The sequence below is a fragment of the Physella acuta genome, unplaced genomic scaffold, assembly GCF_028476545.2.
Source record: "Physella acuta isolate Inbredline_101_S28 unplaced genomic scaffold, ASM2847654v3 ptg000397l, whole genome shotgun sequence".
Taxonomy (NCBI): domain Eukaryota; kingdom Metazoa; phylum Mollusca; class Gastropoda; family Physidae; genus Physella; species Physella acuta.
The window spans coordinates 191,646-216,229 of NW_026731916.1; the positions used below are offsets into that span (position 1 = coordinate 191,646).

Genomic DNA, 24,584 nt, shown 5'->3' on the forward strand with positions numbered 1-24,584 from the left:
AGTGATATAATTATTTCATGTTAAGCTAAATTATTTAAAAAATAGGGAACTTTAGAAGAAGTTGAGTAACAAAACAAATATTCGCCATCATAGTAGCTTATAATCAATAGTATAGTTTTATTTGACTGTATACAACGTCATAAAAGCTTGTTGTTATCTGTGTTGTTTGTTCTGCGACATGTTGCCTCATAGTTTATGCCACTAGGATGTTTTGTCTCTACCGTCCGTGCCAAAGCTAATATGGGAGAAGTAATGATCTAACAACTCTAGCAAAACACTCCTCCAAGCAGTTCACACTTTGTTCAACACATCTGTGAGTTGTTTTAAAATACATTTTGCTGATATATATTAAAATAAAAGTATATTGAATTGTTTTTATATGCATTTTAAATTTTTTTTTAAATATTTAAATTAAAGCGTAGTTAAATTAAATATAAGATGAAGCTCTTGGTTGTTATACCGAATAGTTCAGAGTTTAAACCCCCGGGCAAGTAAGGCTCCATAGCTCGGGACAGCAACTCATCTCGGAGAGAACACTCCAAAATCAAGCAACTGCTATCTTCTAGTTTGTTCTTGGTTGGACAAAAGGTATGGAAGCAAAAACAAAAACAATGGCAGACTAAAATAGGATTCAATGGTCTAAATGACGCATAAAACGTAGACACGTAATATCTAATTGTGGTAGAGAAAATACCGTTCATTATTACAATTAAGAAAGAAAAAGAAGAAGAAGATTAATCATCTTATTACACTTTCCAAAATCATTTACATTATTTACTGTGTAAGGTCAACAAGAGAAAGCAAAACGTTTATTTGATTATATTGTCTACCTTTTTATAATTACGGTTTGATTATATTGTCTACCATTTTATAACGTTGGTTTGATTATATTGTCTACCCTTTATTTATCTAAAAATAAATATGTGACAAGTTACGTCGCACCAATTTGAAGTCGAGATAGATATTTATCTTTAACGTTTGATACCCTTTAATGACGTTTTTAAAATCAGTTTATACAAAAAAAAAAGAACTAGAAAAATTATCTTAGTATTCATACAGTTTCAATAAATTTACATTTTTTAATCAAAGTGATCGCCTCAAAATATAGCAAGTTATTTTGACTAGATTGTTAAGTCTATTTAAATACATTGTATATGCTAACTGTACAGTCTAGCGTATCGAAACTGTGTGAGACAGGTCAGGTGTAGTGTATGAAAATCTTACATTGAGAGTCAGGTAGTGAGTCTAGGTGTCCACAGTTGTTTGACCGAAAGTTCCACCAATCAGGACAGCTTTAGTGCTCCACACATGCCCGTCACCACCGGCCCATTCGGCAAAAAATATAAAGGGACGACGTGGTCGGGCCGTAGAGCGCCTTCCCGTTAAACCCAAAAGTCCTGAGTTTAAACCCCGCGCAGATGAAATCGTCAACAACATATCTACGCGAGAAAACATCATAATCGCACAACTGCTGCTTCGCATACAAAGGCTATGGAATCCCTTCCAGAAAAAAGCAGTCTAAGTTAACAGGCCACTATGTGATTTTAATTTTGACACTAAATCCCCCTCCATAATTACAATTAGGGAACAAGACGAAGAAGAACAAACGACTAGTTAAAAAATGTAGTTGTATACATTTTAATCAAATAGTAATATTCTTATATTTTATTCATGTTAACTAATTGATTTTAGGTTCTTTTTTGTTTCAGGTCCATTAGGTGCAGTAGACTAGAATTTAAAAAAAAGGTAAACTTAAAACAAAAATCTGGCATATAAAAACATTCATCTAAGTCAAACAGATGTTTTTAGACCCCAGCTCAGGTCACAGCCCCCGCTGCTGTTGTCCGTATCGTCTAGGTAAAATTTTGTCCAGTTGTTGCCGATCACACACTGGTCAGTCGGTGACCCCACACCGCACTGTTTCGCGTCGCCTGTTGCTTTCCATGAGAAGCACAACCTCACAGCCTGCATCCACAGAGGTGCTGTCTGAGGAACTTCAAGCTTCCACCTCATGTTACATCCACCACTGCGGCCGTCGGTGTCGTCCATGTACTCTGGTGTGTAGGTGTTGATGTTGGCGCATACCGTTTTTTCCTTTGTCGCACCAACACACTGGTCTTTGTCACCAGTTGCTTCGTACTGAAAGCACAGCTTTACGTCTTTAAACCAGGTTGGGAAATTCTTTGACTGAATTTTCCACTGTAACTTACACCCTCCAAACAACAAGTTTGTGCTGTCGTGGTACCAAGAACTCATGTTGTTTATTTGTGAACAGAAGACGCCCTCTGACAGATCATTGCATTGTGAAGACATGCCAGTACTTTTCCATTGAAAGCAAATCTGAGTGTCGTGTGAAAACCATGTAGGAATATTGGTGTAATCTTCAACAGTTTTCGCCAAAGCATTCACATCATCTTCTGATAGGATTTTATTTTTCTGAAGTAGCTTCGCCTTGCTCCATAAATCTTTTATAATGAAGTTGTCGAAGTTTTCGGAAAGCGAATGCGTACTAGTTTCAAGTTCGTCTAGAAATCCTTTCAATAAATGGTTTTTCACAGCTTTAATCATGGAAGACTTCTTTGTTTCGTCTTTAATTAAATCACTGATAGGAACTAGTTTACCAGAATACAACCAAGGATTTTTTTCTATAGTACTCTGCCATGCTGGAAAATCTACGTTCTCCGTGTTGTTTGTTTCTCCACCGTAATACTTCACAGTTTTGTGGGTCGCAGTTTTAAACTGTTCATCGGTTTTTAATTTTTCTTTTGAAAAATCAAACTTTCCAGATCCTAGCTGATCCAAAGACGCTTTAGCGTTGGCTTTGATATCAGATTCACTTTTATTCAAAGCATATTTTTCATCAGTCTCAAGTAAAACTCGAATATACCCACCGAAATTAGCACTGCTAAAGTAATGAGTGCCAAATAATTCAATAATTTTATCGTAGGCCTGGGCGCTACTTTCGAATGTTCCATTTAAAGATTTATCAATGTAGGATTTTAATTGTTCGTCTAGTGTAAGAAAGTCCGGTGTGTTTACGTCAGCCCGAAACACGGATAAAAATGCTGAAGCTTCTGATGTTTGCGTCGAGCTGTTGTCGATTGCATGTTTTAGTTTCTTGTAGGAAGCGCTCAAAGAGAAAGCAAACATAGCTGTCATCGCGTCTAGTCCGACATTGGTACTCATTTCGTTCTTTAATTCCTTGTAATCTTTGTAGTAAGCTATTCGTGAGGTGAACGATCCGCCAGGTAACGTATCAATGTGCACAATCTGTCAGAAAATGTTGAAATGTTATATAAACATTATGCAACTAATATTAACGTGATATCCACAATATAAACGAAACTTAAACAGCTCTTTCAGGTTTTGTATTAAAGTAGTCTTTAGGACCTAGGTGTTATCCATAAATGACCACAAGCGTTTTGAACTATTGTTTCTTTCACCCCTATTAATCGTCAACCATCGTGACTAAAAGCCAGACCCCTCACCTTTATATGACGTCACTCCGTAGCCTACAACCCTCCTGAAACATTTGTATCTAAAATATTTTCTTAGCACTCTCTAAATTGAGTATATCATTATTACACATTTCAAACAAAAAATACTGTTTTTCAAAAAGGTAAAAACGACGTAACTCAGTTATCAAAATTTTGTATTATAACGAAAAGTGTGTCGTTATACAAAATGAAATCCCCCCCCCCCTCGTCACACATTGTCACAACATGTGGAACCCGTCCAACCGAAAAGGATGATGTCTTTCTGAACTCCACCCCCCCCCCTCGTCACACATTGTCACGAAATATTTAACCCCTCTCCCCCGGTGAGGGTTGAGTTTTTTTCTGAACGACCCCCTTACCTGATCAGGTAGATCGTAGACCACGCCTTTTGAATTGGTCCATTTATTCCCTTTACTGCAGGTGAAATCGAAAATCGGCTTCAAGATTCCGTTATCCCCCGTGTTGTCTAGAGGCAGCAGGTCCAGTTTGCTGATGTCCACTCCCTGTACAATCTTCGACAAGCCTGGGGGAAGATTTTGACAGTTGGCGGCCTGGGCCAATCCCACCATCACAGTCAACACGGTGACAATGTAGAGAAACATCGTAACGGTGAACTTTTCTAATACAGAAACATACAACTCAATTTTATATCAACAATATGAATTCACGTGCTGAACTTACGCTCTAACGTAGAGTAAATAAACCGCGATTTTTACAACCAACTAATATAAAATACGATAGTTTAGTGTAGACAATCAATAACATTAAATAAAAACAAACACAATATGTACTTACTAGAATATACAAGAGTGTGTGTAGAATAGGAAAATCTTTTATCCAAAACAAATCGGGGATGATGTAGAATAAGCAAAAGACAACGACGTTATTTATTTACGAACGGGTTGTTTGTAAGCAATTAATACTACCAGCGGAGCGGTACGAACAATACTTCAATATCCGAGTTATTGTTCAGAATCATTTATTTGCATAGACGCTTTCAGATTGTATTTAAAAGGCGTATAGATATACAATGCACAAAATAAAACTAAACTGGTCATGTATTGCGTATGGTATGGGATTGTGAGAGGATATTCTATAGTAGAATTAATTAGAAATTATGTTCAAACTTCTAAATGTTAGAATACAAACTAGGTCTGCTTCGTGGAATCTGAGAAGAGCTGAAAAGATAGAAGCTTTAGCCTCTGAGATGAGGTGGGTAGCAGTGGCGTAGCGAGGTCGGGTGTCACCCGGTGCAGCACTTAATGGTGTCACCCGCCCAGAGGCGTGGCGACAAACTTTCAATTTTCGATTTGCACCCACCCCCTTCAAACTTTCTATTTGCACCTCTTAAAACACTATATAACACTCGAATTAATCACTTAATTAAGTGGAATTATCATTTTTCTCTATATATTTTGCTATTTTTTTGCCTTGGTGTCACCCCCCTAAATGATGTCACCAGGTGCGTTCCGCACCCCCCCCCCCCCCACCCTCTTTGCTACGCCTCTGGTGGGTAGTTATCAAAAGGGATGTCGAATGATGGTAATTATTGACGTGGATCGGGTGTTGAATTGTCGTAAAATCTTAACACTGTTTACATTTGATCAACTCAATACTAGTGTGTACGATACAACACTGCGTAATATAAGTGTGAGTAAAACACATTACACGGGCATAACACAGCCCAACCGTGTAGGCGCCTCTGATTAACCTCAGAAAACTTATAAATCTCACGTGATCTAAGTTTTACAAATAGAGGCTAATCTCTAAACACAGCTGTTCAGTATAATTTAAAATGCACTAACAAAAATAAAAATAAAATAAAATCAATAACAAAAAAAGCGATTATTATTATTGATTTTCCAGCCCGCATTGTATCAATGATGGTATTAGCTGCCTCGGTGATATTAAGTATTTATATTGTTATACATGCAGTATTGTACATCTACACCGTATTTACTAAGCCATGAATATTAATGAAATGAATGCAAACAGGAAGTAGAAAAATAATTCGTGGCAAAATAGTAGTGGTTTGTTTACGACAACGGGTAAAATAAGTTGTTAACAAATTTCCACAAACATTGTGTTAGCCAATTACCAAAAAAAAAAGATAGTGGCTAATTACCTCAAATAAGGTGCTAGCCAACTACTCCAAAAAATGTTGACTGACTACGAAAATATAATATTGACCAGCTTGTAGACAGTATCTTTTTGGCCTAACTTTTGACATTTGTGGCTTTTACACTTGACGTGCTAAGGTAGCTTTGGTTCATGTATTTACAGCTCATAACTTGAATTGATCTTCATGTTGTTACATACATAAGTGTGCTTATGTTAATGTTGTTATACCTCACAATGAAAGTTTAGTTTCCTCACAACTTACATTTTTTAATCAAAGTGATCGCCTTAAATTATATCGTTATTCTGACTAGATTGTTAAGTCTATTAAAATACATTGTATATGCTAACTGTACAGCCTAGCGTATCGAAACTGTGTGAGACAGGTCAGGTGTAGTGTATGAAAATCTTACATTGAGAGTCAGGTAGTGAGGCTAGGTGTCCACAGTTGTTTGACCGGAAAGGGGTCGGCGTGGTCGAGTCGGTAAAGCTCATGGTTGCTAAGCCGAAAAGTCTCGAGTTCGAACCCTCGGGCAGATGAGGCTCGTTAGCTGGGGACAGCCACTCTTCTAGGAGAGACAACTCCAAAATTAAACAACTGCTGCCTTGTAGTTTGTTCTTGGTTGGACAAAGGCTATGGAAGCAAATCCAAAAAGAAAAGCAGGCTGAAATCGGAGTCAATGGCCTCAATGGCGCAAAACCAGTTGACACGTAACGCTTAATTGTGTAGAAGGTGTGGTCGAGTCGGCAAAAAGCTCATGGTTGATACATTCGAACAGTCTCGAGTTCAAACCCACTGGCAGATAAATCTCGATCCCCTTCAACACTAATAATTAAGAACGAAGAAGAAGAAGAAGTTTGACCGGAAGTTCTATCAATCAGGACAGCTTTAGTGTACCACACATGCCCGTCACCACCGGCCCATTCGGCAAAAAATATAAGGGGACGGCGTTGTCGGGTCTACCCCCTAACCCCAAAAGTAACGAGTTTGAATCACCCGCAGATGAAATCGTCAACACATCTACGCGAGAAAACATCATAATCGCACAACTGCTGCTGTGCATACAAAAGGCTATGGAGTCCCTTCCAGAAAAAAGCAGTCTGAGTTAACAGGCCACTGTGTGATTTTAATGTTGACACTAAATCCCCCTCCATAATTACAATTAGGGAACAAGACGAAGAAGAACAAACGACTAGTTAAAGAATGTAGTTGTATACATTTTAATTAAATAGTAATATTTGTATATTTTATTCATGTTAACTCATTGATTTTAGGTTCTTTTTTTTCAGGTCCATTAGGTGCAGTAGACTAGAAATTAAAAAAAAAAGGTAAACTTAAAAAAAATCTGGCATATAAAAACATTCATCTACGTCACACAGGTGTTTTTATACCCCAGCTCAGGTCACAGCCCCCGCTCCTCTTGTCCGTATCGTCCAGGTAATATTTCGTCCAGTTGTTGCCGATCACACACTGGTCATTCGGTGCCCCCACACCGCACTGTTTCGCGTCGCCTGTTGCTTTCCATGAGAAGCACAACCTCACAGCCTGCATCCACAGAGGTGCTGTCTGAGGAACTTCAAGCTTCCACCTCATGTTACATCCACCACTGCGGCCGTCGGTGTCGTCCATGTACTCTGGTGTGTAGTTGTTGATGTTGGCGCATACCATACTTTGCTTTGACTCACTGACACATTGGCCTTCGTTACCAGTTGGTTGATATTGAAAGCACAGTTTCACCTGATTGAACCAGGATGGAAAGTTATTTGACTGAATTTTCCACTGCATTGTACACCCACCAAACATGGCCTTTGAGTTATCGTGGTACCGAGCGGTCATGTTGTTTACTTGCGAGCAGATGCTTCCCGTTGTTAAACTATTGCAATTTGAAAAAACAGGTGCACCTTTCCATTGAAAGCAAATATGAGTGTCGTGTGAAAACCATGAAGGAATTTTGGTGTAATCCTCAACAGCTTTCGCCAAAGCATTCACATCATCTTCTGATGTGATTTTATTTTTCTGAAGTAGCTTCGCTTTGTTCCATAAATCTTTTATAATGAAGTTGTCGAAGTTTTCGGAAAGAGAATGCGTACTAGTTTCAAGTTCGTCTAGAAATCCTTTCAATAAATGGTTTTTCACAGCTTTAATCATGGAAGACTTCTTTGTTTCGTCTTTAATTAAATCACTGATAGGAACTAGTTTACCAGAATACAACCAAGGATTTTTCTCTATAGTACTCTGCCATGCTGGAAAATCTACGTTTTCTTTGTTGCTTGTTTCCCCACCGAAATACTTCACTGTTTTGTGCGTCGCAGTTTTAAAATTTTCATCGGTTTTCAAATTTTCTTTTGAGAAATCAAACTTTCCAGATCCTAGCTGATCCAAAGACGCTTTTGCGCCTGCGATGATTTCTGATTCCTTTTTATTCAACGCATACTTTTCTTCAGTCTCAAGTAAAACTCTAATATACCCACCGAAATTAGCGCTACTAAAGTAATGCGTGCCAAACGTTTTGATAAAATTTTCGTAAGCCTGAATGTTACTTTCAAATGTTCCATTTAAATGTTTATCAATGTTGAACTGTACTTGTTTTGAACTGTACTTGTTTCTCGAATATTAAAAAGTCCGGAGTGTTGAGTTCTGCCTGATACACGGATGAGAATGCTGATGCTTCGGATGTTAGGATAGAGCTGTTGTCGATGGAATGTTTCAGTTTCTTGTATGATGCACTTGCTGAAAAGGCTAAAAGCGCGACGGCAGCGTCCAGACCAACAGTTGCTGCCATCGAGTTTTTCAATTCCTTGTGATCTTTGTAGGTGTTTGCTTTTGATGTAAACGTGCCGATAGGTCTGGACTCCAAGCTAGTGATCTTAGAGAAACATAGAATTATAGCCTATAACATAAGGTGCTATGTAGTGTGTCATACTGTCAGTGATCAGTTTAGGTTTTTTTGTCTTCGGCTTTATTGATGAAATTTGTTTTTCTCATAGAAATGGACGTATCTAAAATTATCGCATACAGAGGTGTTGTAAACATCGTTTTATTACTACAAATGGTGTCTTATTGCTTTAATTTTCTTAGCATATTGAAAAAATTTCGTTCTTTTCGCAAAAGTCGCTACAAGAACACACACACAAAGTATTGTAAAATATGCATGTTATAAAACATATTTGTCCTCTATAGTCGACTGTCATTTTGCTTTATACTTTTAGAAAATGTTTGATACAATATTATACCAAAAGAATGAATGTAGGTAATTAGGTAAAGATCTTTACATTTTTAAAAGTAGGATAAATAAATTTAATGGCATTAAATTTTATGCTAAATTTGGCGATTTAGGGTTTAATTTGTTATCATAATTTGCTTACTTCGTATTTATTGAAAGCTGAATTTAAGTTCTGCCCAGAGTAGGACACAGTAACACGTACGTGTATGACACGGAGGACACCGTAACAAAGAACGTGTATTGAACAGAGGACACCGTAACAAAGAACGTGTATGAAACGGAGGACACCGTAACAAAGAACGTGTATGAAACGGAGGACACCGTAACAAAGAACGTGTATGAAACAAAGGACACCGTAACAAAGAACGTGTATGAAACGGAAGACACCGAAACAAAGTAAGCGTATGGAACAAAGTGTATAGAACAAAGGACACCGTAACAAAGTTGCTTCTTAAAGTATTTGGTACTATACCTTATGCAGTATTCTACAATCAATTAGAACGTAATCTTGAGATTTAATTAATTTTATACAAGATTATAATAAATAATGTAGTTATTTTTCAAAAAATCATGACGTTTATAATATTTATATATCGAACTAGGCCTACTTAAAAGTGATTGGTCGTTTTGAAAATAATAAAATGCAGACTTAACCATATCAGGGAGATCGTATTCCACGCCTTTCGGATTTTTCCATTTTTTCTGTTCATCGCAAGTGATGCTGAAAATCGGCTTCAAGATTCCGTTATCCCCCGCGTTGTCTAGAGGCAGCAGGTCCAGTCTGCTGATGTCCACACCCTTTACAATCTTCGACAAGCCTGGGGGGAGATTTTGACAGTTGGCGGCCTGAGCCACTCCCACCATCACAGTCAACACGGTGACAATGTAGAGAAACATCGTAACGGTGAACTGGGCTAAATAAACACAATCATTATTTATAATTTACACAATGTTCTAATTTTAGTAAGGAATCGGCGTGGTCGAGTCGGTAAAGCTCATGGCTGCTAAACCGAACAGTCTCGAGACAACTCCAAAATCAAACAACTGCTGTCTTGTAGTTTGTTCTTGGTTGGACAAAGGCTATGGAAGCAAATCCAAAAAGAAAAGCAGGCTGGAATCGGATTCAATGGCATCAATGGCGCATAACCAGTTGACACGTATATTTAAGTGTGCTGGGGGGATTCCTCCTTCCAACATTAAAATTAAGAACGAAGAAAAAGAACGGTAGTAAAAGAAATGAAATATGAACTGTATCTAAAGATGAGTCAAATTTTAAACCAATAATAAAGAAATGTCAGTAGGAATAGAATGGGAATATCAAATGTTCTACACACGAAAAATACTTAAGTAAAGATTCCTTTTTAGACATAGCGATCTATTGGGCAGATGCAGTAGAATTCATATGTCTCTTGACCTCGGCATATGAAGGGAAGATGTTGTCAGACCACCCGCCTTTTCCACCCGCCTTTAATTACCCTGAGTTAGGGTCACCATATGAACTGGTTCTTCTTCTTCTTCGTTCTCAATTTTTAGTGTTGGGAGGGATCGAGCCTTATCTGCCAGAGGGTTTTTTTTTTCGAATTTATCAACCATGAGCTTTTGCCGACTCGACAACGCCTCCAACACAATTAAGGATTACGTGTCAACTGGTTATGCGCCATTGAGGCCATTGACACCAATTTCAGCCTGCTTTTCTTTTTGGATTTGCTTCCATAGCCTTTGTCAAACCAAGAACAAACTACAAGGCAGCAGCTTTTTGATTTTGGAGTTGTCTCTCCTAGAAGAGTGGCTGTCCCCAGCTAACGAGCCTCTTCTGTCCGAGACCTGGGTGGACTCAGAGATTTTCTACTTACTTAGACCTGGATTCAACGTAAAGACTTTCGGGTTAGCAGCCTTATACTCTACCGTTTAGGCCAGGCCGTCATATACAAAAAAATACTAAACAAGACATAATTTGTTGGACATCGTCACTGATTTTAACATTTCTGGCACGAATTTAAACCAACAGGCTCCGATCCCATTGGGCATAATAGCAAAAGATAAAATTGCATATCTATAAATAAAAGAGATCTAAAAATATTTAAACTACTTACAGCGATTAAACAGAATAAACAAAAGATAAAACTATTGCATTTATATAAATAAAAGAGATCTAAAAATATTTAAACTACTTACAGCGATTAAACAGAATAAACAAAACATAGAACTATTGCATATCTATAAATAAAAGAGATCTAAAAATATTTAAACTACTTACAGCGATTAAACAGAATAAAACTGATGTTAAGCGCAATCCTAGGATCTACCTATTACAAATCCCCAAATGATGCCCAATTTTTGTAACATGTGCTGCTAACGACATATGGATCAATCCAAATAATCAACTGTAAAATATGGTTTAAAATAAAACTTCAAAGAGACAGGACATGAATAGATCACACGAGTTTAGCCTCGGTCGAAAACCTAGTCATTCGGAATTCGTGTTTGATGATGCACTTAGTTGTTTTATTGAAAACTATTAGCTACTGAGGCGACACACTAGATATTGCAGATGCACTAATACGATCTAATGTATTACATGGATGGTGTTTTAACATGTTTCATATATATATATATATATATATATATATATATATATATATATATATATATATATATATATATATATATATATATATATAAATTTTTTTTTTTTTTTTTCCTGATGGTTTCTATATAGGCTTACGTGTCTATATTTATATAGAGGCCTACCATATAATATACATATTCATATATCAAATGGGTATTTTCCGATGCCGCTGGCGATTAAAATATGCAGAGGCGTAGCGAGGGGTTGGGGCGGTACATATGTCCCCGGGCGCCAACCATAGGGGGTGCCAAAATGGGTTGAAAAAAAATAATTAAAAGCTCATTTTACCTGCAGTTTTGCATTATAAATAAAATAAATAAACGGGAGGGGGGGGGGGCGCCAAATTGAACTTTGTCCCCGGGCGCCGAGAAGGGTCGCTACGCGTCTAAAAATATGTTAGATAGAAACTTTGAAATAACCATTCAGTGTCACGGATATCAAGTAGAAAGAAAAAACATTCCTGTAATTATCATTGATTTACTTGATATATTCGTAAAAGAAAGTTTACAAACATTTTATTGAATCTGGGAAAGGGGGGGGGGGGGGGTAAGAAGAGGTATACACATTTATCGACGCGTAACTAAGAAATCTTTAAAGAGGTCAAAAAGGACCGAATACGTAAATAAAATACTTAAAAAAAACTTTAAAAAAAAAAACACGTTTTTCTTGTGGACTAAAAAGTAGAAAATAAATTTTTCTTTCGACCCTAGGGGATCTACCAATGACTGCTCGTAGATTGTGTGCTTCCTCGAGCTGTGCAGGTTCTTGTGATAACTGTTCATACATTTGATGACAAAAAACGTGGGTACGTTCACCATCAAATTTCCGAAATTCGTGTGTTGTGTGCTTTTTCTCTTTAATCATAAATCTGCCCGACCCACGTTTATATATATATATATAATATATATATATATATATAATATATATATATATATATATATATATATATATATATATACATATATATATATATATATATATATATATATATATATATATATATATATATATATATATATATATATATATTATATATATATATATATGTATGTATATATATACATACATATATATATATATATATATATATATATATATATATATATATATATATATATATATATATATATATGTATGTATATATATATATATATATGTATGTATATATATATATATATGTATATATATATATATATATATATATATATATATATATATATATATATATTATATATATATATATATATATATATATATATATATATACATACATATATATATATATATATATATATATATATATATATATATATATATATATATTATATATATATGTATGTATATATATATATGTATATATATATATATGTATATATATATATATATATATATATATATATATATATATATATATATATATATATATATATATATATATATATATATATACATATAGATATAACTAATACACGAGCATGTATGTATATATATATATATATATATATATATATATATATATATATATATATATATATATATATATATATATATATATATATATATATATATATATAGTTGCAATTGCAACATGGTGTGTCCCGTCCCCCCCCCCCCCTTCCCCCCCTACCAGTTTGCCTAATGGCGTCGATTAGTCCTCATATTATTTTAATCCATCAATAATTCAAGTAAAAAAAGCAATGTTTCAAATAGTAAATTAATAGTAAATTATTAAAAATGTCATCCTACCCCTGTCATTGATTGAGTTATCGGTTATTGAAAATATTCAACAAAACTTTTCTTTAATCTGCGCATATTGCATTTGATTGATAGTTTTAAAGTGCGCACAGTAAATAGTAACGATGTTTATATATAGCCGAGTATAGATGGATATAGAGATAGTTTTCTCAATGGTTAGCAAGTTAAGTCTTGGTGTCAACTCCTCCCCCCAGCCTCCCCCACACCCTCCCTGTCGGGATCATTAATTTGTACATAAAACTTTTAAAACTGTAATTAATCATTAACTGAGCTGGCAAAAAGCATATTTTTTCATATATTGTTGCAATTTTTTTGTTTTTATGTCACCCCCCCCCCCTAAATGGTTTAGCCAGGTGCGGTCCGCAACTCCGCCCGTCCCACCTCACGACGCCTCTGGATAATCCACCATTTTGTCCTGAAGTCTTATCCACCCTTTTTATCCGAAATTCTAATCCACAAATTTGTTGCCTAAATTATGATATGTCGTTGCATCATTTCGCTAAGTAACACGATCACCATACAAAAAATAAACTGATATTTAAAACAACATTAATTAAATATAAGAATCTAATTAACCAAAGGCCATTTATTGTTTTCTATTTTGAGACTTTCGATGTTACATTTTACAGTCGACACTATTTCTCCATGTAAAAATCCGAAGTCAAGTCCGATTGTAGCATTGGCATAAAGCGTGGATCTAGTTTAAACATCTGGCATTCGTTTGAGGTTCGAATCCAGTTGAGGGCGGTGCATGTCTCGTTGTCCCGACGCTGTAGGCACTGTGTGATGCACGTGTAGGAGCAGCCGGCGTGAGTCGTGTAGTAAGGTGTCTGAGGCAGGAGGTAATTTTTTCTGACAGAAAAATAATTTTCTTGGATCGTTGCTTGACTGGACATGACCTGAATCTCGCACACATTCATGTAGTCCTTGGTGTATCTGGTCAGCATGTTCAGGAGTGATAGAAAGGGGTATAAGTACTAAAAATCTATCTATATATAAATATATATCTGTAGATAATTATACATATACGTATATATACATATCTATATATAATTCTCTTCATGGGGACCATAGAAAACACGCAGCTTAGCCACCACCCTCTTCCCCACCTGTCGGGTGAGCTGTGGTTCACCCCGAATGTTTACAATCGCCGGTTCGGCTATTAGGGGCAGATAATTTAGTTTTTAAACGGGTTCAAACTAAAGGGAGATAACAAGTTCTGCTTGATATTTTCATTGTCGTCTGTAAACGGCTCCTTTCACTGATCGGGAGGCAGGGCGGTGGGGTAGTGTCAAAATCACAAATTATGAATTGGTGATAAGTAGAAAATAAAACAACTAGATAGCGGCGTATGCTACGTCGCGGGTCAGCTCGTTATATATATGTATATATATATATATATATATATATATATAAAGATATATATATATTTATATATATATATATATAGATATATATATATATATAGATATAGATATAGATATAAGTAATACACGAGCACGTAGATTTAGGCATATTATGCCTCATTAAACATCAGTCATGGATCCTTATTTTCCTTATCGCGTTGCATTCGTCCATTGATCCCATTAATAGAATAGATCCTTATTGTATTAGATTTTCAGGTTGAATAATTTATTACATTATGCTTTATTATTGTATAGTTTAATTAAAATCATTAACATAGTATCCTGAAATACTAAATGCAGATCTTTAATTTATTTATTTTAAATGATACTTTGGGCGGTTAAACAAATTGTATATATTGTTAAGTTGACTTATTTGATACGCGAATATAAAGATGCTAAAGGTGTACCTTACACACTTTAGCTCAGATCTGTGTGATTAGCAATATATCACCTAATTAAAACAATTACAACTTCTTCTTCTTCGTTCTTAAGTTTACTGATGGAAGGGATCCCCTCCAGCATAATTAGGTATACGTGTCAACTGGTTATGCCCCATTAAGGCCATTGACTCCAATTTCAGCCTGCTTTTCTTTTTGGATTTGCTTCCATAGCCTTTGCCCAACCAAGAACAAACTACAAGGCAGCACTTGTTTGATTTTGAAGTTATCTCTCTTAGAAGAGTGGCTGTCCCCAGATAACGAGCCTCATCAGCACCAGGGTTCGAGACTTTTCGGTTTAGCAACCATGAGCTTTACCGACTGGACCACGCCGACCCCACAACTCAAAGAATTCCATCTCTTAAACTAAAGACGTTTAAGAAAGTCAGATGAGGATTGAGGGGTCACCTGATGAATCTGACGAATCTCCCCACAGCTGGTGTGGTACAGTTCCGTGTGTACGTCTCCCCCTGCCCCAGGGGCTCCACCCTGATGTAACACACCACCCCAGCAGCCTGAAAGTTGCTTGAGAGCCGGGGGTCAGTTTGGAAAACATCGATCTGGTAATTTTGTGTCCTTAGGTAGGAGCTATCGTCACCTCTGAAAAAAATATGTTTGATGTTTTATTTCAATAATATACAAGAGTGACACGTTTGGCCATGATATGTACAAGCATAGTTTAATAATTGATCGACACACATTGTGGGAAATGAAAGTTTATCATAATGTAAATTACTTATAATTCTAACCCAGCTGAAGTGGGCATTATTAACCACATTATTGGAGAAACAAAATTCATAAAAAAAAAAACAGCTGTCATTATTTTAAATTACTTAGGATTCTACAGTTATAGTACGGCATATTATTGTAGGTGTATGTAGAACGCAAAATGATTGTTTAAAAAATGTGAAATATATATATATATATATATATATATATATATATATATATATATATGGTAACTAGGTCACCAATCAGTTCTACAGCTCAATAAAACCTGCTTGAGCCAAAGAACTGGTTGTTGACCTATTTACCAGAATACACTTAGCTTTACGTACATTTTCAAGTAAATTAGTATTTTGGAAAAACTGTACACGTAAAACTAAAATAAATAATATTTTTGGGTCAGTTTTTTAACTTTGTGTGCATCACCCATAGGTCCTCGTTTATAGCTATTTTATAATAATAATTGTTTTTATAAAATATGATTTAAATTACAATGACAATAATAGTTATACAATTATTATTGTTTGAATTAAGACTATTTTAACTGAATGTTCTCATTACTTATTTAAATCTTTAAATAATTATTGTTTCTTATCTCTCTAGGTAAAACGGCACACATCAAACTTAACCCACCTGTTGGTAATTATAATCTGCTCCACCGTATACACGCCCCTGAGATCCACCATCCACCATCCAGGCTGATCCTCCAACGTGTGCTGACAGTGTCTGTTATCCAGGTTATAATCCAGGTTGCCGTCGTTAGCCAGGGCAGCCCAGAAAGATAGGTTGTTTCTGTCGAGAAAGTCGGAACTTTGATACGATGGTTTGTAGAGTGCCACGTTGTAGAGGTCTGCTAGTACCAAACATGTTTGTAGGTATGTAACACAGAAGGCGAACGTCAAGTACCCTAGTGCCATCCGATACGGTAGACTTGTGCGATCACATTGGTTAACTAATGAAAGGAATGGGTTTGGTAGAAAGTATAAGGGTGACCACAAGTTGGGGAACTTGCGCCCGATTTTCATTTTGAAAAGTTTGATGATTCGGAAAGCCAACTAAGTAGGAAAAGATGATAATAAAATAAAGTAAATATTATAATTACAGTAAACTTAAAATACGAAACAGTTTTATGAAGAATAGTTGAGACATTTAAAAAAAAAATCTTACTTAAGTTTTGAATGATAAAAATAAAATTTTTGACATAACTGTTTCTAAAGTTAAATTAGATTTAAAATTTACATTAATTGGTATTAAAAGTTTATTAATATATTTTTAAAAGTCATAAAATCCAAAGAAAAAAATTACTTTAGCATCTTATACTTATATATTATAATTTTTAAACCTTCAATGTTGTTATTAATGGCGGCTAGACATAGTGCACTATACCTTCATATGCCTAGGTCACTGAAATTGGAGAAGTCTACTTGACCTGCCCCAGGAACCTTAAGATTTGTAAATAGTACTTAGCTTAATTAAGGTGAACACGTTTTTTTAAAAGCATATATAGAGGATGCTGTTTTAGAGGCAGAGTGACATATTTGAATTCATTTATGAATAAAAACCTTTCTTTTTTTTCTGTTTTGAGCAGGGAGTTTACACATGTCTAATCAGAATTATATTAGGGTTAGGTGTCGTCCATAAATGACGTCGCACTCGTAGGGGGGAAGGGGGGTCCGTGATTTTGTGACGGTGTGTGATGATAGGGATGGTGGGGGTTCAGATGGTGTGACGTCACTTTGTTGTATTATAAAAAGCAATGTTATAAAACGAGTTTTAGTCGTTATTTCGCGTTTTAGAAAATGGTTTTAATAAACTATAATAGGAATTGATCAAAATACTTTATTGACAGAGTTCTGACAAGATTTTGGAATAATATCGATGTTTTAAAAATAAATTCAGCAGCAATTTTGAGGAGTGTTGTAGGCTGAGGTGTGACGTCATTTTTAGGGGAGTGGTGGTCTGGATTTTTGTGGCGACGTGTGACTGAGGGGAGGTAAAAATCGTCCAAAAAAGCGTGACGTCATTTATGGATGACCTCTTATGGTGAGTTAAAGTACAACATTAGCAGCACCTTTGCCACGGGCAGTTGTGGTATAACTTAGTAACAACACGACTTTTTTTAATGAGGTTATTTGGAGCAACTTTATACACGCAGCAAATTTTGACAAAGGTTTCTATAAATATTTAATGTACGCTTTCATCTGAAAAATGAAGCTTTATTGAGTTGTTCTGCATGGTGGGATTGATTTTTTGGCGATTCGAATTAATTTAAAGTAATCGATACCTTATTTGTAAAGCCAAGTAGCAAGTCGATAATCGGTTACGTGAGACTGTATTTAATTGTAACAAAGTGTTGCATTAAAATTTTATACTGTTGACAGGCTTTTGTCTGTACACTTTTTTTGATTAAACTCCCACCACACTAAAAACAGCAAATGAACAATTGATGTAGTTCAACACTGAAAAGATGGTTTATGTTACTCAGTTAAAAGCCAATTTTTTGTATACCATATCCCAGTGGGCCCACAGGAACGGTGCTGTAAAGGACATATTAGTGCTAGATAAAAACATATTTAAAAGTTGAAACAATCGTCACTGGAAAACTAAACTTAAAAACGTTCCAACACATAGGTCCAATTTCCGATGACTTACGATCTACGGGACTGCATACAACCAGGAAGAACTATCAATTCTGCACCTCTACTCCAAAATTAGATCTATATAGGCCTTTATTTAATGGCGATGGTGAAAATTTTACCCCACCTCCCTAATATGGAAGGGCGTGGAAAGGTCGGGGCGCTTTCTACCAGTCACTTTGCCTTTTTAATTTGGAGTCACATAATTGAAGTAGAAAACGATTAAATAAGTTCGTAATTTAAATTTCGAATATTTGAATAGGGCTTGTAAGTCTCCTTTTATCTGACTTTGAATTTGAAATCTGTCCTGGTGTATAGAGTTTTGTAATGATGGGGTAATCATAGTATTGTACTTGTTTGGTAAGTTTTGATGACTCGTTTAGATTTGGGAGTAACGACGGAAGGCCGTTGCTGATAGGATTCGTAAAGTATATAGGTGTTAATGTGTCTTTATTTTTATTTGGCTGTTGTGTAGTTGAAGGTCTAGTGGAATCTGATTGGTAGTAGAGATATGACAATGCAGGCGATGAAGTATCGTAGATCTGAAGTTCGGGAGTATTGATTCTTGTGGTATTAAGGTATCGAATTATATTGACTGTTAAAGTGTAGTAGTATGTCCAGTGAAATCGTTGTTGATTAGGAGTACCGTTTGTAGAGCTTGGTGAAGTTAAATAAGTTGGTGTCGTAGTTCTGGAGCATCGAGTCTAGTTATGTTTAGGCATCGAAGTTTGATATGTGTAGTGAATGTAGTAGAGTATATCGAGTACTCGAGTTAGACTATTTAATTCAGGACGGAACACACTACAAAGAAAGATAGGCATTCTCTAATTAAAAAATCTTTAGTTTTTTAGGAATCTATATTACCACTTTTAAAGTATTAATTTATATTAAATAGGATGGAATTTATAACTTACCGTTAACTTTGTTTTTTCTAATTATAATTGTTTTTATATTTTATCATTACTTCTTGCGAAGTCTAAAACAATTACCAGAGTTTGATTTAATGAAAGGCATCCCTTTATAATAAAGGGATCCAAAATTTTATAACAAACATTTTTAAATCGTTAGTGCACTAAACTTTAGGTCATCAAAATTGAATAGAAATATGTTATACAAAATCTACCGTATTTAAACTTTTAAATAAAACCTACAGTTAAGTAAAAAATAGATAAAATATATTGTTTTTACAAGCTTACATAGCTAATATGAAGTATTTGTTGCAAATATTAATTAATGCAATGCAGAGCGTTTTATTGTATTTTTCAAGCATATCTTTGTTACAATTGTTTAATTTAGCTATTGATTTGAAAGTTATTTCCCTTGATTAAAATTTTGTTATTTGGATTTTCAAATGGGAGATAATTCTTTGCTTAACGTTACATTCATTTCCAATTCCCGTGGATAGGTTGACCGCTTACGTATAAATACAACTTTAAGTTATTTGCTTCTGTAAAACACTACAAGAACTTTTTTTTTCAGTGTTTTTTTTCCAGACTGTTTTTCCTCAGGGAGGGGGGGGGGGGGGTGTGCAGCACTTTAAAATTTTTAAGGGGGGAGGGGAAGGGGGGGAGGGGGGGGAGAGGGGCTATGTCGTGAAGTACAAAGTAGACTCCTGGACTTGCCAATTTCAATAAAATGTGATCACGCTTGCAAAGTGGAATTGAAGGAATTAGTACAAACTTTTGAGACGAAGGAGGCAAGTAAAATTTGATTTTGATGTCTACTTATAACGTGTTAGCAATCGATAATAAATTAATATGTCACTTTTAATGAATTGTTTTCTTATAGGATATGTTTTAGTAATTAATTTGTGTGAAAGGGAGCGTTTTAATAAGTTTTGCCTAGGGCGCTAAATAACTTGGCGCCAGCACTGCATACTCCACCAGCACACCGGAATGTATGGTGTACTCTTAAGTTTTTTTAAACAGACCCGTCGCTTTCTTTGTAGGCCTGGGCCGTCAAACTTTGATGAGGGAAAATTGCACAATTATGGGACTTTTTAATTATTATTTATTAATTATTTTTTTGGGGGGGGGGGGGGGGGCTTTTTGAAATTTCCCGGGCCCTTTAGACACAACCAGACCACCCCTGCCTATTCGACACAGAAATGATTGACCTAAATATAGAACAACATCGTGATCCAGTCACATGACCAGCAAAGATTTTTTTTCCATCAAGGTACGTAACCCGGTATAAACAAAGTGTGAAAACAGCACGAGTTATCGGGCGTATGTAACAGTAGATGAGTATGAGACAATGGAGATGGCAGATTTGGACATGAAGATACTAATGTTCAACATGACAAGTATATACCCGCACAGATCTACCAGATTCATAAAAATAACCCAGGTTACTAATTACCAAAGAACGTAAAGAGAAAAATAGCATAAAAAATTGTTAAATCTTGAGATTTTTTTAAGGGTTAAAGTATAACTAAGATTAAAATAAAACATGTACTTAACACTTTGTATTATTACGATTGTAGTACTTACAAAAGTAGGGGACGGCGTGGCTGCTATCACGTCAGTCGCGAATCCTAATCCGTGTCCTAGTCAGTAGAACGTCCCTGAGTCCACCCAGCTCTGATGGGTACCTGACTCACGTTAGGGAAAACAAATGTTGTGTTGTGTAGGGTTAGTGTGTGGCTTTGTGGTGTTTGGGTGTTATTGTAAGAGTTTGTCGAGTGTAGGGTTAGTGTGAGGGTTTGTGGTGTTTAGGGTAAGTGTGTGGGTTTGTGGTGTGTAGGTCTAATGTGTTGGTTTTTGGTGTTTAGGGTAAGTGTGTGGGTTTGTGGTGTGTAGGGTTAGTGTGAAGGTTTGTTGTGTTTAGGGTTTATGTGTGAGTTTGTGGTGTACGGTTAGTGTGAGGGTTTGTTGTATAAGGATAAGGTTTTATGGTTTGCTGCGTGTAGATTTCATGTCACGATTTGGGGTGTGTAATGCTGATGTTTGCGATGTGTAAAGTTAGTCTTTAAGAATTGGATAGTATTGCCTCTGTGTGAAATGTGGGGTTGATATATTATTCTAGAATGACACACACAAATAAAATCTAACACCCGGAAATCTAGATCACGGTTAAATCTATTCAAACTAAATTATACCGACGTTTTTAGATACAAAACTAAATGTATAATATAATTTTAATAACAACATTACAAATAAACAAATGAATTCAATAAGCCAGTACTTGTCAACTGTTCTTTAAAAAATCTGAATAAACATATAATCTCAGGATAAATTGTACGGGCTGTCTGACACATTTTATTTTTATTTTATAAAATCATGACATTTGTATGATAATAAATTTCCTGATTATTTAGTTTCCTATAACAGTGCTGCATACTTTGACAATACTGACATTCAGAGGTTAAGTGTCCTTCTGTGATTGGTGTTTTTATATTTACACTAATATATATATATTACATATAGTGTATGAGTAATCTCTTAAGCATCGGCTTGGCCGAGTCGGTAAAGCTCATGATTGCTAAAAGAAAAGTCTCGAGTTTGATAAGGCTCGTTAGCTGGGGACAGCCACTCTTTTAGGAGAGACAACTCCAAAATCAAACAACTGCTGCCTTGTGGTTTGTTCTTGGTTTGACAAAGGCTATGAAAGCAAATCCAAAAAAGAAAAGCAGGCTGAAATTGGAGTCAATGGCCTCAATAGCGCATAACCAGTTGACACGTATACTTAATTGTGTTGGAGGGGATCCCTTCCAACACTAAACTTAAGAACGAAGAAGTTTATCTTACTCTATATCCTGTGAGTTAACGATGTGTATTTTCTTACAAAAAAATTTCCTCCGACGACCCACCTTGATATTTTGTGAGGTGGTAGGAGAACGCCTTGGGGTGTCACAAAAAACGCGCCATATCTGGGAAAACTTCGTAAAGGGGTCAAAACTGACCAGTTGTATTTCCCTATATAATCTTTGTATTTTATGGGAAAAACAGAGGGTCATTTCAACAAAGATTTCAGGGTACTTACTCTTTGTATATCTAAATAATCTTTTGTATACGCATCTATAGATGATTAGGCCGTATGGAAAATCTGTTGGTCAGACTCCAAGGCCTCGAAGAGGGCTAAAAATGACCGCGAGTGAAAGTATCATTATACGAGATTTGGTCATTGAACAGGTGAGGTAACTTTTTAATGTAATATTTTTTAAATATTTTGTTTACTCTTTTTAAGAAAAAACAAAAATCATAAAGTATAACATTGTTTTAAATAAATATTTTGTTATAAATTAAGTTTTGTATTGTACTGCAATTGTAAAAAATTAAGTGCGAAAGTAATTAAATATAGTATTTGATTGATACTATTAATAAAGCCCTTTCGGTTCTAATAATCTTGCGAGTTATAAGTTTGCGAATATTCCATCAATATTTGAGCGACATAAAAATACTCCACTGTATAAATTTAGGCCCTAAGCATTTAACATAACAGCCAGTCACCTATTAATTAATCATTCAATTTCTCATTTTTTTTTAAAACCTAAGCGAAGCTAGGCAGTATGCCTAGTCAACTATAAGTGTAGACCATCGTATGCATAGTGCACCCTAAGCGATATAGTGCTCGCCGGGAAGCTCGTGGCTCCAAATCGCACCCTGCAAAATCGCACTAGCCTGATTCGATTTAGTAATTAATTATAGTAGCCCAACTTCGTGCATCGAAATGCTTAAAAGGCGCCATAGTGCTCATTATTGTGCCAGGCGCATAATCGCACACTGCCGCAACACCGAAGATAAAACAAAGTGTACACTTTTTTCTTAGAAACCTTCTCGGGGGTACTCTTATTATTTCCTCAAAGTTTAAGTTGATCTGATGTAAGGTGTAGTAATGTCTGTCTGTCTGTCTGTCTGTCTGTCTGTCTGTCTGTCTGTCTGTCTGTCTGTCTGTCTGTCTGTCTGTCTGTCTGTCTGTCTGTCTGTCTGTCTGTCTGTCTGTCTGTCTGTCTGTCTGTCTGTCTGTCTGTCTGTCTGTCTGTCTGTCTGTCTGTCTGTCTGTCTGTCTGTCTGTCTGTCTGTCTGTCTGTCTGTCTGTCTGTCTGTCTGTCTGTCTGTCTGTCTGTCTGTCTGTCTGTCTGTCTGTCTGTCTGTCTGTCTGTCTGTCTGTCTGTCTGTCTGTCTGTCTGTCTGTCTGTCTGTCTGTCTGTCTGTCTGTCTGTCTGTCTGTCTGTCTGTCTGTCTGTCTGTCTGTCTGTCTGTCTGTCTGTCTGTCTGTCTGTCTGTCTGTCTGTCTGTCTGTCTGTCTGTCTGTCTGTCTGTCTGTCTGTCTGTCTGTCTGTCTGTCTGTCTGTCTGTCTGTCTGTCTGTCTGTCTGTCTGTCTGTCTGTCTGTCTGTCTGTCTGTCTGTCTGTCTGTCTGTCTGTCTGTCTGTCTGTCTGTCTGTCTGTCTGTCTGTCTGTCTGTCTGTCTGTCTGTCTGTCTGTCTGTCTGTCTGTCTGTCTGTCTGTCTGTCTGTCTGTCTGTCTGTCTGTCTGTCTGTCTGTCTGTCTGTCTGTCTGTCTGTCTGTCTGTCTGTCTGTCTGTCTGTCTGTCTGTCTGTCTGTCTGTCTGTCTGTCTGTCTGTCTGTCTGTCTGTCTGTCTGTCTGTCTGTCTGTCTGTCTGTCTGTCTGTCTGTCTGTCTGTCTGTCTGTCTGTCTGTCTGTCTGTCTGTCTGTCTGTCTGTCTGTCTGTCTGTCTGTCTGTCTGTCTGTCTGTCTGTCTGTCTGTCTGTCTGTCTGTCTGTCTGTCTGTCTGTCTGTCTGTCTGTCTGTCTGTCTGTCTGTCTGTCTGTCTGTCTGTCTGTCTGTCTGTCTGTCTGTCTGTCTGTCTGTCTGTCTGTCTGTCTGTCTGTAATTTTTAGAAATAAAAAAGCTGGAGTGATTTCCTCTAAAATTTCTCGCAAATTCCTATACAACAGTTATGTGAACGCACTTCCAAACCGATGGGGTGGGGGGAGGGGGGCTATAGAAATTCTTTTATTACATTAACACTTTCTCTTTTATGGAATATAGAGGAAGTATTGTAAGCGTTCAAAAATTTGAAATCGACATTTTCACAATTCTCGACGTTTTAATCTTGCCACCCCAAGCCCTCTGACAATTATAGTGCCACTCGGAGAAAAAAGTCTGAAAGAAACACTATCTGCATAGCCTACTGATGTTCAGCGGCCAA

General features: G+C 36.2%; 3 protein-coding genes across 3 annotated transcripts; all 3 read right to left on the reverse strand.

Annotated features, from left to right (window-relative positions):
- Positions 1-1,781: 1,781 nt before the first annotated feature.
- LOC131942251 (perivitellin-2 67 kDa subunit) lies at positions 1,782-4,160 on the reverse strand. Its single transcript, XM_059302007.1, has 2 exons — positions 3,857-4,160; positions 1,782-3,270 (listed from the first exon to the last, which is right to left on the reverse strand). Exons 1-2 carry the CDS (start codon positions 4,097-4,099, stop codon positions 1,792-1,794), a joined length of 1,722 nt encoding a protein of 573 aa, XP_059157990.1. The 5' UTR covers positions 4,100-4,160; the 3' UTR covers positions 1,782-1,791.
- A 2,827-nt stretch (positions 4,161-6,987) lies between these two features.
- LOC131942233 (perivitellin-2 67 kDa subunit-like) lies at positions 6,988-9,736 on the reverse strand. Its single transcript, XM_059301978.1, has 3 exons — positions 9,494-9,736; positions 8,216-8,482; positions 6,988-8,031 (listed from the first exon to the last, which is right to left on the reverse strand). The coding sequence occupies exons 1-3, from the start codon at positions 9,734-9,736 to the stop codon at positions 6,988-6,990; spliced, it is 1,554 nt and encodes a 517-aa protein (XP_059157961.1).
- A 4,122-nt stretch (positions 9,737-13,858) lies between these two features.
- LOC131942234 (fucolectin) lies at positions 13,859-16,732 on the reverse strand. Its single transcript, XM_059301979.1, has 3 exons — positions 16,426-16,732; positions 15,475-15,666; positions 13,859-14,159 (listed from the first exon to the last, which is right to left on the reverse strand). Exons 1-3 carry the CDS (start codon positions 16,707-16,709, stop codon positions 13,859-13,861), a joined length of 777 nt encoding a protein of 258 aa, XP_059157962.1. The 5' UTR covers positions 16,710-16,732.
- Positions 16,733-24,584: the final 7,852 nt, after the last annotated feature.